Source organism: Hippoglossus hippoglossus, chromosome 1 (genome assembly GCF_009819705.1).
Source record: "Hippoglossus hippoglossus isolate fHipHip1 chromosome 1, fHipHip1.pri, whole genome shotgun sequence".
NCBI lineage: Eukaryota > Metazoa > Chordata > Actinopteri > Pleuronectiformes > Pleuronectidae > Hippoglossus > Hippoglossus hippoglossus.
Window position 1 is genome coordinate 9,533,889 of NC_047151.1, and position 14,478 is coordinate 9,548,366.

The following is a 14,478-nucleotide window of genomic DNA, read 5'->3' on the forward strand; positions in this document are numbered from 1 at the left end:
TTGGTCATTGGACTTTTTTTTCTCTTTTATTGTAATGTTGTTCTTATATCTTGAATTACTCCTGCCATCTTAACCCATGTGGTAGGAGTGTGTGTTTAATGTTTGAATGAAGTTAGCGGTTCAGGAGCAGGGCCACGCCTCAACTTCGCCTCTTATCACCTGTCAATCCGACATATACCTGGTCAACCAATCACCTGCTGTTTATCTAAGATTCTTCAACACAACCTTTCCCTTCAGTGGAGAAAGAGAAGAGAAAAAGACGGTGACCCCGACCCACATCCATTGACTTAGTATCTCATTATTATGAGAAAGTATCTCATAATTATGACTTAGTTTCTCATAATTATGACTTAGTATCTCATAATTATGACTTAGTTTCTCATAATTATGACTTAGTATCTCATTATTATGAGATACTATCTCATTATTATGACTTAGTATGTCATTATTATGAGATACTGACTGCAGGGTCTGTCTGCGGGAGTGTGCGATTCTGTGTGTGTGTGTGTGTGTGTGCTTGTCTCTGTCCCTCTTCACTAAAACTGATAATCACATGTAATCACATTTTTAGTTATTAATCGATGTTGACGGATCATGACTCCGGATCGTTCCGTCACTTTAACCCTGATGTCCTGACTGTGCGCGTCACGTTACGTCCATTGATCCACCTTACCTCATCCCTTATCCCTACCCTCCCTCCTTCATACTTGTTCCCACATCCCGACCCTCATCCCTTCATCAGTCATCCCTTCATCCTCTCTTCCCTCATCCCCACCCTCATTCCTGCATCCTCGTCCCTACACGCATCCCTTCATCCTTTCATCCCTCACCTGTGCATCCTCCCAGACCAGCCTATGAGATGTATCTTCACCTCAACGTCCCTTAATTTTCCCTCAGTGTCAATTTATAAATGTCCATTAAAATCTTTAATTCACATATAGTTGGGGCATGGTCCTTGTTAGTGAATATTTTTTTAAGCCTTTCTCAAGTGAAAAGTCTGATAATGTCTTCTCATATACAGTTCAACAACCTGGATACCAGTACTCCCAACAACAGCCTCAGATCATACAGTCTGGTAGGTGTCTCTCTCCAACTGTCTCACAAGTATACATCTACTGTCTGGCACTCTGACAGGTTCATGTTCAGTGACTAATGTAGGGGAATATGTGGATTGTGATTTTCACTAATACTAGTTTTTTTTCTACTCACAGTGAATCAGGTGGTTGTGGTGCAGCATCTGCCAACTGATGCTCCAGGACACATGATATGTCCTAAATGCCAAACCACTGTACTCAGTGAAGTCGAGTACAAAAATGGTATGCTCACGTGGCTGATCTGTGGGATACTTGGACTCTTCTTGTGAGTACAGACCCCAACACACACACACACACACACACACACACACACACACACACACACACACACACACATATATATATAAGGCTGAGTAATCAAGTATTATTTTGACTTTCCTCCCCTCCAGGTGCTGGCCTTGCTGTTTCATCCCCTTCTGTGTGGATGCCTGTAAGGATGTGGAGCACTCCTGCCCCGTGTGTCACACCGTCCTGCACGTCTACAAACACAGATGAAACAGCAGAGTCGTCTTAAAGGGGACATTGTATGCCCATTTTACCACAAGTTGATATGGTTCCTTGGGGTCTTAATGAAATGTCTGTAACATATTTTGGTCAAAATACCACAAGGATCATTTAAAACAGCACCCTTTTTACCCTGTATAAAACAGCCCTCCACAGAGTGACCTGTTTTGAGTGCCTGTTCCTTTAAATGCTAATGAGCCAGCTCCCCCCTCCCCCCTCTCCCCCCATGATTTTAAACGATATAAATTACATATTTTATATGATATAAATTATCAAATATGCATCCCATACTTTGTATTCCCCTTCTGTTGTCCTGGAGTTTTAATTTTCCCAATCACATAATTAAATGTCCCCCTCTGCCCATCCACTACAAGCACACAAGCAGATAGACAGAGAGAGAAAGAGAGGGGTGGGGGGGCTATGAAGACCATCATTTACCCCCGAACCCCGACATTCAACGGGTACAACAACAAGCGGAGAAAGCAGAATCGCGGGCTGACCAGCATGGAGAAATGCGCGTCCCGTGTGAACAGCCAGGCGGCTGCGCGCTTGAGAACGGCGCTGCGCTGCCTCGCAGCCTCGCTTTTTTTCCAGAGTTTTTGGGTTGGTAGACATGTGTTGTGCCATAATGCATCAAATGTGATACCATAAAATGGTGTGCCTTTCGGCATTCAATTATTAATATTAAATAATAACTTTAATTGATTAAAGTTACCTCGGGGCAACACCCTTCAAAGGAAGGGAAAAGATAGCCAATTTATTGATTAAGTCTCATAAAGGTTCTAACTTCAAATTTGGAACTCTGATTAACAATTAAATTAATAACTATAACCAAAATTACCATATAGATAGTTAGCTAAGTTGAAAGATATGGGGTTCTTGACAGTGTAGAGGTTGGCGAAATTCACTTATGCAACATTAATGGAAAAACATTTGCGAAAGAAAAACATTTATTATGAATATAATAAAGTATAAAAACACAAAAAAACGGTCTAATTGCTAAACAAAGATAGGTATGTGTGTATACATGTGTGTGTGTCTGTGTGAGTCAGCGTGCTTTCAAGATGGTGGCTGGCCAAAGAGATAACACCCGTCCCCCACCTAGGTGGGGGACGGGTGCTAGGACGGGTGCTAGGACGCTGCTAGGACGTTGCTAGGACGTTGGTAGAGCTTGGAGGGCGAGGAGTTTCCTTGGTGAGATGAGCTGGAAGCTGCACCTTTGTGCTCCTCTCGAAGAGTTGGATGGGAAGAGAAGATGTGAGCTGGAGAAGAGGCTCCACAGCCTTCCCTCCTGTAGAAGGATTGTAGGAAGAGGCAGGAACTGGCTCGACAGCCTTCTCTCCTTGGAGGGAGTGAAGAAAGAGAGATCGAGAAGCTGGAGAACTTAGCTTATATTGGCCCGGTGACCTCACAGGTCATGGGGTCCAGAGTGACCAATGGGAGTTGAAACCTGTGTCCCTGGGGGGGGGTTTCCACCCCTCTGTGTGAAGTTGATGCCCTCTGGGACATTGAGTTCCTTGCTCTGGTTTTTAATGGCCCCTGGGAGACGGAGTCCTGGAGGGACATGCTGCTTCCGGCTTTGATGGCACATGTAGGCCTAAGTGTGGTTTCACACAAAACCATGGCCCAACACATGCCAGATACCCACATTAACGTGTAGAAGCACTAACAAAGTGGAATTTTCATGATATGTCCCCTTTAACTCTAAAATCCCAATAAAAAAAAACAAAAAAACAGCCATCATCAAACAGACATCTGTATAGGAGTCAAACCTGTCTGAGCTCACTTCTGTAATAATTCTTGTTGGTGAATTACCCTGTATACATATGGTATTCAGGCTACAATTTCTTCTTATGATTTAAATGTGTCATCCTTTGTATGTAATGTAATGTGAAAAATGTCATAAATATAATTACCATGACTATATTCCTTTACTTGATCTGACTGATGTGTCGATATAATATAAATGAAGGCATTTCTTTTAAATTAAATCCAGTTTGATATTTCATCGCATGCGCAAGTAAAATCTAATTATTCACCTTTCTCTGATAATATTAAATTAATTTCATTTTCTTAAATAGAAAATATTTCAACATGATTGATGAACATTCTTGGTCTCGACTTTATTACTGAAAGGTACCATTTATTTCTAAGTCTCATCAGCAAATCCTGAAGCAAAATAATTTATAATCATGTTATAATTTATTAGTTCTTGAAGCAATTAAGCAATTAAGCAATTAATTAGCAGAATGTACAAAAGTATAGCTCTGTCATTGTAGGTGGTACTGTATTTATCAAACATAGAAATTACACCATAAAAGCCATTATTTCAATGAAACTCATATTGTATTACCACTTGATAGGTTCAACCACAGACTGTGTATAAAGATGGATGATGCCTATCCCCTTCCTCCCAGTACACAGAAATGAAGCCATCTAGCACTGATGACCAGAACCAGAATCTGCGATTAGGAGATTAAGCCGAGCTATCTAGGTCCCGCCAATACACACACACTCAACCAATCACGAGTCATTCTCAGCTGTCAATCACGACAGTTCACCCTGTATAAATTCTATCATATCTTAACCAAACTTATCGAATAAAGTAACACTTGAACAAGCGAGTTTATGACCTATACTGCAGTCAGCCACCAGGGGGCAATATATGCTTTTGCTTCAGTTTTGGGGAGCTGTCATGATGTCCATCTTGTTTCCAGTCTGTGGCTTCAACACAGCTTAAAAGTCAAACTGGAATCAATCCTGCAGTTCCACCTAGAGGAGTAAGGGAGAAGAATATTTCCATCTTCTATCTACAATATCAGTGTTTTGCCTATAAATTACAAACAAAGGCAGCTATACAGATTTATGACAATGTATACAAAGAATGCTGAAAATGGAAATGTGGTCTTATCTCCATTTAATCAAAACAGTTAATGCAGAAATGATAGCAGTTTGGGTTGTCTAAAAGATGGGTTACCTGGTACATCCCAGTGCTGATAACAAACAGATATACTACAGCAATCAAGGTTGTGAACTTATGAGGAAAAAAATATCTTTTAAAAAATGTCTTTTTATTAATTTTTTTTACACAGAAATCCACATACACTCGCTAACCTGATGTCTTTGTTCGAGGAGAAAAGCTCAGAGTGGTCTCTGATTTGAAATATTTTTGCTATAATTCAAGATTCAAACTTATAATTTCAAAAAGCATGGCCAGTACTATGACAGTAAACATATGTAACTTCAGACATATAAGACCATACCTAACATACATGCTATCATCTTCTCTCACATAATATATTATTTCATGAGCTGGTCACACGCAAGCATGACGACTCATAAGACCAATTGAGTCCCTTGATAAGCACACATTAAAAACACGAGACTGGAAGGCCAACAGCTATCACCACTGCCTCATGGTACAAAAATACAAACAATTGAATTTCATTAGTTTGAAGTATTTTGCTGATGCCTGCCTCCATCTTCAAGGTTTTACATGTCTTTGTGTAGCAGGTATTAAAACTAATAGTGCATTCCACCAAAAATCCCTCAGCTTTTGTTAATTATTGCTGTTTATTGTATTGGGTGTTTTACATGGGTTTGGCGCCCTCTATTGGTCGCGGGTGGACATTGTGTTTATTTTTTCCCGGCTCTCGTCAGAATGCATTGGAGCTGGCTGAGAGCGGCATGTACTGAAGACAAGTGACCAACGCTGTTTCTTTTCTTCTGCTAAAACACTGAACAGAGCACATTCAGCAGCAATACAAGTCCTGTGCCGAAAATCAAGTCCCGGTCTTCTACTTCACAAACTGACACACAACGCAGAGTATTTGGCACAAAGGATAGACCGGTTACATTTGCACCTCCCTCACTGAGTCACTTTATAATGCAGAAGCACGGTAGTGGAGGAATGTGTTGTGCAGTTGACCTGTTAACTTCATTAGTTGTTAAATAACATTTAAATACAAACTCAAGGCAAAGCAAACTGGTGATCACGTGTAATCATTCTACTTCATCACTTAAAGTCAATTAGTTTACATGCTTATTCGTGACTTTGTGAGTGTTGTATTGTAATGTTTGGTTATTATTAATAGGTTTTAATTATTATAATAGAATCTTTTTTATTGTCATCGCAGTGTACAACGAAATTCAGCAGCAATCCTCGAGGTGCATAATATAAATACAAACAGTATAAGTGTAGTGGTCAAAAGTTTAGTGTGACAGTTGAATGCCAATCGGGTTCACCACATATATCCAGAATAAACGGGACGGGAGGCTGATGATTCCAGAAATAGACAATTTATTCAAGTTGGACAAAGGATTTAAAAAGACTGATCAAACAGCACAGGATCATGTGCAATGTAGGGAGTACTGGCCTATACTTGATATAAATAACAGATTAAAGAGAGAAATTAAAGGCTCCAGACCCAATTTAACAAAGCTAAAATACAAACACAGCACACTTTAAGAATCCCAATACTGGTGTAATTGCACCAGTGGAGTATCACTGCAAACGATATTATACAATGAAATAACAGAAGAGGGCCTCTAGTTTACAGAGCCAATAACTCACCAATATTCAAGCCATTAAACCAGGATTGCACAGTACCCGTCAACCATATTGCACATTACCCATAGAACAAAGAACAAAATAAAATGAACAAAGAAACCAGAAATCAAACCAATTAATCAGAAAGAAACTAATTCTAAACAAGGCCAAATAATCTAAATGAAATCTAAATGTGGGAAAAAACAGTGACCGTAAATATTCTGCCAGAAGGCAGCCCTATGAAACAAACATGTCATATTAGGTCACACAATTATTAAACAAGTTTATCAAAATGTTTAAAAACATTTACAAATATAAAACACATCGTTATGCCATACCTTCAATTAATTTCAATAAAGCAGAGACCCACGCCGTCCTTATTGTCGTGATGACAAGTACTAAAACAGGAAAAGGACAATTACACTTAATGTCACAGACACAATAGTATAGACTCTGGATAAATGTTGCGGCGCATTACTTACAAGTATCGTTCCCATTAGTTTGTGTGTACACGCTGAGATTATTACAGCGTGCCTGTATGGCGACGCTGATGCCGTCTCTCACACACACGGGCGCGCACACACACACACACAGCTGTACGCTGGGCTCGCAACAAACAATTGGCGTCCACACCTGCTGCGCCCACGCTACACTTCCTCACAGGACCGGCAGTGCAGAGAGAGAGAGAGAGAGAGAGAGAGAGAGAGAGAGAGAGAGAGAGAGAGAGAGAGAGAGAGAGAGAGAGAGAGAGAGAGAGAGAGAGAGCGACTACGGTGTCCCTAAATAAACTTCGCCAACTCCCCTCATCCTATAGGCATCGCCGTCCTGTCAGGTTAATTAGAGCTGTGATTTTATATCTACAATGATATGTAAGCATAACTGGTAAAGTAACACTGCTAAAACTATCCTGTTTTAGCTAAAGCTTTTTATTAAGGATTGACCCCATTACATAAGTAGTAGAAAAAGGTTCAATATATACATAACAAAAAAATAACAAAAATTAAAATAAATAATATATCAAAATTTAAAATAAATAAATTATTAATAATAATAATAATATTAATAATAGTGTATGTATGAGGTAAAAAAATAAGTGAAATTTAAATTTAAAAACAGTACAGCAGATATTTTCGCAGCATAGTAAATTTAGTATATGTACAGAAGGTGCATTGCTGTGGATGTAAACATCAGTAAACATTGTGAATATTTCCGGTCCCAAACAGTCCGTGTGTCAGTTTTTAGCAGAGTTCAGTTCTCTTATGGCTGCGGGGTAGAAGCTGTTTTTCAGTGTGTGTCCGTGATTTGATTGACCTGAAGCGTCTGCCAGAGGGCAGCAGGTCAAACAGACGATGTCCAGAGGTGAAAGGGTCCTTCAGGATGTTGGCTGCTCTGCTGCGGCAGCGAGACCTGAATAAGACCTCCAGAGAGGGCAGTGGGCCGCCGGTGATCCACCTCTGTCCTGTCTGCTGCTGAGCATCCAGTGAACCACACAGAGATGCAGTACGTCAGCACACTCCCGATGGAGCCGTGATAGAAGGACACCAGCAGCTTCTCCGGCAGGTTGTTTTTCCTGAGGATCCTCAGGAAGAAGAGGCGCTGCATTCATTTTACGAACTTGAAAATGAGCACACAAATTAGCATTTTCAATTCACAACATACTCAGTACATCCCACACAAGTGCAGTATTTCTTTAATAAAGGTCGAGCTTTAATGTTGCATTTTAAACCTTTAATAATCTTTAGTATAGTCTATAGCATTTTTTGTTCCGGCATGTAACTTCTTGTCGCACTCAATATTTGTTCATATGATCTCTGCAAAGATATCACACATGAGATCTTTCTCACAGTTTCCGCTGTTAAAACAAAAGAGTTTGGAATCAATACATGTTTTTAAGAATTTGGTTATTGAATATTGTCATATAAAATACAGATAATAAATGAAACCATTTAATACCATAAAAGAGTTGGAAATGTTAAACAAATGGTGATTGTGTAGGAGTCGTACTACAGAGTGATATGTTGAAACTCTCCAGATAAGACAAAACAGGTGATCTTCACCTAGGTCTACCTTTTTCCCGGTGTTGCTCCACCTCCCTCCGTACACACTACAGTGGTGATTGACATTTTAACTCTCTTTCGTCATAGAAGGAACAGTGCCAGGCTCTCTCGCACCCAAGGTATCAAGGTAAGCAACAATATATCAATAAAACATACAGATGGGAACAGCTAAGGTTTGGATTAAAAAAACAACAACAACCTAGATGCCAACAGAACCTGACATCTTCCTGATTTAAGTATTAATCATGTGCTTCTGTTCTTCAAAATCTAAAATACGACTCAGTAGCAAATTTCCGTGTTACAAGGAGTCGACGTTTGTTGAGGTATTAAGCCTACTTTTATTTATTCTGAGCTCTATAGACTGCCAGAGACACAAGTTCACAGTAACCGTCTGTGATGAATGCAAACTAAACCTATACATGTACATGTGTGTTTTGTGCTTTGTGGTGAGGGTATAAAGCCTTTTCCTCTCATTCGCTTCATCAACATTATCCTCCCAGGGTACTGTCCATTCTACGGAGTAGATGGCAATTTCATGTTGGGAAGGGGAGGGTGCGGTGAGGGGTATTCAGCTGTCACATGCAACATCTCAACTAGATGTCACTAAATTCTACACACTGGACCTTTAAGTTGCAGGGCAGTGATCTCTCACAGCTCCTATTTGGATTTGCTTGTAAACGTGCACACATCTTATCTTCACGAAACTTGAGTAGAGATGATGATCAACACATCTTTCTCACCAAGGATTGTTTACATGAGTTTGACAAAAATCCAATCAGCCAACACTCCTCTGCACATAATAGCAGTGGGTTGTTTGCAGATGCTTTGGACATTCTCGAATACAAAACGTTCCTTTTCCGAGAATAATGACTTGGTACAGGAAGATAATTGAGATGAGTAATGAGATGAATATGTGGTCATACAAGAGTTCTATTGTTGTCGAAAGTGTTACTATAAAACCTGTTCCATTACGATGTAAAAAAGTAATGCCACCCAACCTGCTCGCCCGCATAGAGTCAGTTTATTCAGTGTTGACTTTAGGGGTGCAACGATTTATCGATGTAGTCGACAAAAATTGCTGACAAAAATAGTCGCCGACGAATTTAATAGTCGATGATTCGTTGGTTACGTCATAGCGCGCATTTTTCGTGCCGTGCAGCTGAATTAAACGTTGTTTTACCGGAGGTGCTGATGGAAGTAGTTGAGGAGTGAGCCATCTCGCTCCCGTCCTATCTCTGAAAATCGCGCATGTGCCATAGCGACACAACATCGACCAATGGCAGCGTCCGTTGCAACACCATCGCATACCAGAAAGTCAAAAGTATGGGAGAACTTCACCTATAACATAGCCCGAAAAAAAACTACCTGCAATATTTGTAAGGCGGACCTTGCTCTCCATGGAAGCAGGACACGAGCATTTGAAGAGGAGGCACGTTTGACCTTTTTTTAACGAGTTTAAAAGCGTTATGTTATCCTATTGCCTGACAAACGTCTTTTTTAATTACAATTATGCAGTCCGAAGAAGACTGTAGTTTCGTTTGTTGATGTTTTTATTGCTGATACTTTCCCTGTCCTTTTGTTTACAGAAAAAATGGATACTTGATTTTTAATTTATTTTTAGTATCGGCACTTGGCCTGTTCTTGGTTCACAGGGAAACTTGAATTTAACTTGATTTTTTAATATTAGCACTTTGCCTGTCCTTGGTTTAAAATTGACAAAAACTTGATTTTTCTTTGTTTTTGTATCAATAGTAGCCTAATATGCAGCAAAGTTTATTAAAATACATTTTTGAATGAAGTATCGATCTTTATTGTCTTTATTGTCAGTCATCACATGTCGCGAACAACCTCAAGCTAAATTTAAAAGCTGTTGGCTAAATAAGATCAATTGAGAATTTGTGTTATTCATAATCCGATTAGTCGATTAATCGTTTCAATAATCGATAGATTAATCGACTATCAGAATAGTCGTTAGTTGCAGCCCTAGTTGACTTGCTGTTGAAAAACTTGATTTGCAGGTTTTCACACTGGAGAGGAGAAATGATGCAAACATAGAGAGCGCATTTCCTCCCCCCCAACACATTTTAACCACTGAGTAACCCGACTGTCCTTCATTGACAGAGATCAGGGGATCATTGGAAAACATTATTGGATGAAAAGGCCGTTTTCTACTCTACATTTTTTCTGCCTTCCAAGAGTTTTCCCTAGTCCATTAAGCAGGCATCATGGAAATGGGTCAGGGAGTTCCCCCGCCGATGACAGATATACCAGCACCACCATACCCAGGCCCCCCTGCAGGCTTTGACATAGCAGGCTATGAGGGAGGCCCTCCTCCTCCTGCTGTCTACTCTGGTGAGATGGTCATTGGACTTTTTTTTCTCTTTTATTGTAATGTTGTTCTTATATCTTGAATTCCTCGGTTCAGGAGCAGGGCCACGCCTCAACTTCGCCTCTTATCACCTGTCAATCCAACATATACCTGGTCAACCAATCACCTGCTGTTTATCTAAGATTCTTCAACACAACCTTTCCCTTCAGTGGAGAAAGAGAAGAGAAAAAGACGGTGACCCCGACCCACATCCATTGATCCACCTTCCCTCATCCCTTCACCCTCCTTCCCTCATCCCCACCCTCATTCCTGCATCCTCCCTCCCTCATCCCTACACGCATACTTTCATCCCTACCCCATCCCTTCATCCTTTCATCCCTCACCTGTGCATCCTCCCAGACCAGCCTATGAGATGTATCTTCACCTCAACGTCCCTTAATTGTCCCTCAGTGTCAATTTATAAATTTCCATTCAAATCTTTAATTCACATATAGTTGGGGCATGGTCCTTGTTAGTGAATGTTTTTTAAGCCTTTCTCAAGTGAAAAGTCTGATAATGTCTTCTCATATACAGTTCAACAACCTGGATACCAGTACTCCCAACAACAGCCTCAGATCATACAGTCTGGTAGGTGTCTCTCTCCAACTGTCTCACAAGTATACATCTACTGTCTGGCACTCTGACAGGTTCATGTTCAGTGAATATGTGGATTGTGATTGTCACTAATACTAGTTTTTTTCTACTCACTACTACTCTACTCTACTCTCTACTCATCTTAACCCATGTGGTAGGAGTGTGTGTTTAATGTTTGAATGAAGTTAGCGGCTCAGGAGCAGGGCCACGCCTCAACTTCGCCTCTTATCACCTGTCAATCCGACATATACCTGGTCAACCAATCACCTGCTGCTTATCTAAGATTCTTCAACACAACCTTTCCCTTCAGTGGAGAAAGAGAAGAGAAAAAGACGGTGACCCCGACCCACATCCATTGATCCACCTTCCCTCATCCCTTCACCCTCCTTCCCTCATCCCCACCCTCATTCCTGCATCCTCCCTCCCTCATCCCTACACGCATCCTTTCATCCCTCACCTGTGCATCCTCCCAGACCAGCCTATGAGATGTATCTTCACCTCAACGTCCCTTAATTTCCCCTCAGTGTCAATTTATAAATTTCCATTCAAATCTTTAATTCACATATAGTTGGGGCAAGGTCCTTGTTAGTGAATGTTTTTTAAGCCTTTCTCAAGTGAAAAGTCTGATAATGTCTTCTCATATACAGTTCAACAACCTGGATACCAGTACTCCCAACAACAGCCTCAGATCATACAGTCTGGTAGGTGTCTCTCTCCAACTGTCTCACAAGTATACACTGTACACTGCCTGGCACTCTAACAGGTTCATGTTCAGTGAATACGTGGATTGTGATTGTCACTAATACTAGTTTTTTTCTACTCACAGTGAATCAGGTGGTTGTGGTGCAGAATCTACCAACTGAGGCTCCAGGACACATGATATGTCCTCACTGCCAAATCACTGTTCTCAGTCATATCAAGTACAAAAATGGTATGCTCGCGTGGCTGATCTGTGGGTTAATTGGACTCGTCTTGTGAGTACACACACACACACACACACACATATATATATAAGGCTGAGTAATCAAGTATTATTTTGACTTTCCTCCCCTCCAGCTGGCCTGGCTGTTTCATCCCCTTCTTTGTGGATGCCTGTAAGGATGTGGAGCACTCCTGCCCCCTGTGTCACACCGTCCTGCACGTCTACAAACGCATATGAAACAGCAGAGTCGTCTTAACTCTAAAATCACAACCAAATTTATTTAAAAAAAACAGCCATCATCAAACAGACATCTGTATAGGAGTCAAACCTGTCTGAGCTCACTTCTGTAATAATTCTTGTTGGTGAATTACCCTGTATACATATGGTATTCAGGCTACAATTTCTTCTTATGATTTAAATGTGTCATCCTTTGTATGTAATGTAATGTGAAAAATGTCAAAAATATAATTACCATGATTATATTCCTTTACTTGATCTGACTGATGTGTCGATATAATATAAATGAAGGCATTTCTTTAAATTAAATCCAGTTTGATATTTCATCGCATGTGCAAGTAAAATCTAATTATTCACCTTTCTCTGATAATATTAAATTAATTTCATTTTCTTAAAGAGAAAATATTTCAACATGATTGATGAACATTCTTGGTCTCGACTTTATTACTGAAAGGTACCATTTATTTCTAAGTCTCATCAGCAAATCCTGAAGCAAAATAATTTATAATCATGTTATAATTCATTAGTTCTTGAAGCAATTAATTAGCAGAATGTACAAAAGTATAGCTTTGTCATTGTAGGTGGTATTTATCAAACATAGAAATTACACCATAAAAGCAGCCATTAATATTTCAATGAAACTCACATTGTATTACCACTTGATAGGTTCAACCACAGACTGTGTATAAAGATGGATGATGCCTATCCCCTTCCTCCCAGTACACAGAAATGAAGCCATCTAGCACTGATGACCAGAACCAGAATCTGCGATTAGGAGATTAAGCCGAGCTATCTAGGTCCCGCCAATACACACACTCAACCAATCACGAGTCATTCTCAGCTGTCAATCACGACAGTTCACCCTGTATAAATTCTATCATATCTTAACCAAACTTATCGAATAAAGTAACACTTGAACAAGCGAGTTTATGACCTATACTGCAGTCAGCCACCAGGGGGCAATATATGCTTTTGCTTCAGTTTTGGGGAGCTGTCATGATGTCCATCTTGTTTCCAGTCTGTGGCTTCAACACAGCTTAAAAGTCAAACTGGAATCAATCCTGCAGTTCCACCTAGAGGAGTAAGGGAGAAGAATATTTCCATCTTCTATCTACAATATCAGTGTTTTGCCTATAAATTACAAACAAAGGCAGCTATACAGATTTATGACAATGTATACAAAGAATGCTGAAAATGGAAATGTGGTCTTATCTCCATTTAATCAAAACAGTTAATGCAGAAATGATAGCAGTTTGGGTTGTCTAAAAGATGGGTTACCTGGTACATCCCAGTGCTGATAACAAAGATATACTACAGCAATGAAGGTTGTGAACTTATATGAGGAAAAAAACAAGGGGAACATCTAAACATATATATGTAAGCAAAACAGTCTTTTTATTTATTTTTTTTACACAGAAATCCACATACACTCGCTAAACTGATGTCTTTGTTCGAGGAGAAAAGCTCAGAGTGGTGTCTGATTTGAAATATTTTTGCTATAATTCAAGATTCAAACTTATAATTTCAAAAAGCATGGCCAGTACTATGACAGTAAACATATGTAACTTCAGACATATAAGACCATACCTAACATACATGCTATCATCTTCTCTCACATAATATATTATTTCATGAGCTGGTCACACGCAAGCATGACGACTCATAAGACCAATTGAGTCCCTTGATAAGCACACATTAAAAACACGAGACTGGAAGGCCAACAGCTATCACCACTGCCTCATGGTACAAAAATACAAACAATTGAATTTTATTAGTTTGAAGTATTTTGCTGATGCCTGCCTCCATCTTCAAGGTTTTACATGTCTTTGCACCTCCCTCACTGAGTCACTTTATAATGCAGAAGCACAGTAGTGGAGGAATGTGTTGTACAGTTGACCTGTTAACTTCATTAGTTGTTTAATAACATTTAAATACAAACTCAAGGCAAAGCAAACTGGTGATCACGTGTAATCATTCTACTTCATCACTTAAAGGGGACATAGCATGCAAATTCCACTTTGTTAGTGCTTCTACAGGTTAATGTGGGTATCTGGCATGTCTACCAACCCAAAAACTCTGGGGGAAAAACACTCGCGCGTTTTGTTATGGTTCCTCTAAGTCAGAAACGTCATGCTTGAGTGACTCGATTGAGC

The 14,478-nt window shown here is 39.9% G+C and overlaps 1 protein-coding gene across 1 annotated transcript in view; it reads left to right on the top strand.

Annotated features, from left to right (window-relative positions):
• LOC117771856 (cell death-inducing p53-target protein 1 homolog) overlaps positions 1 to 14,478 on the top strand; it is a 30,023-nt gene that overhangs the window by 1,644 nt on the left and 13,901 nt on the right. Inside the window, exons 3-5 of the mRNA XM_034602681.1 lie at positions 1,022 to 1,075; positions 11,107 to 11,160; positions 11,814 to 11,867. Coding sequence (XP_034458572.1) covers positions 1,022 to 1,075; positions 11,107 to 11,160; positions 11,814 to 11,867 — 162 coding nt within the window. The remainder of the gene's footprint in view (positions 1 to 1,021; positions 1,076 to 11,106; positions 11,161 to 11,813; positions 11,868 to 14,478) is intronic.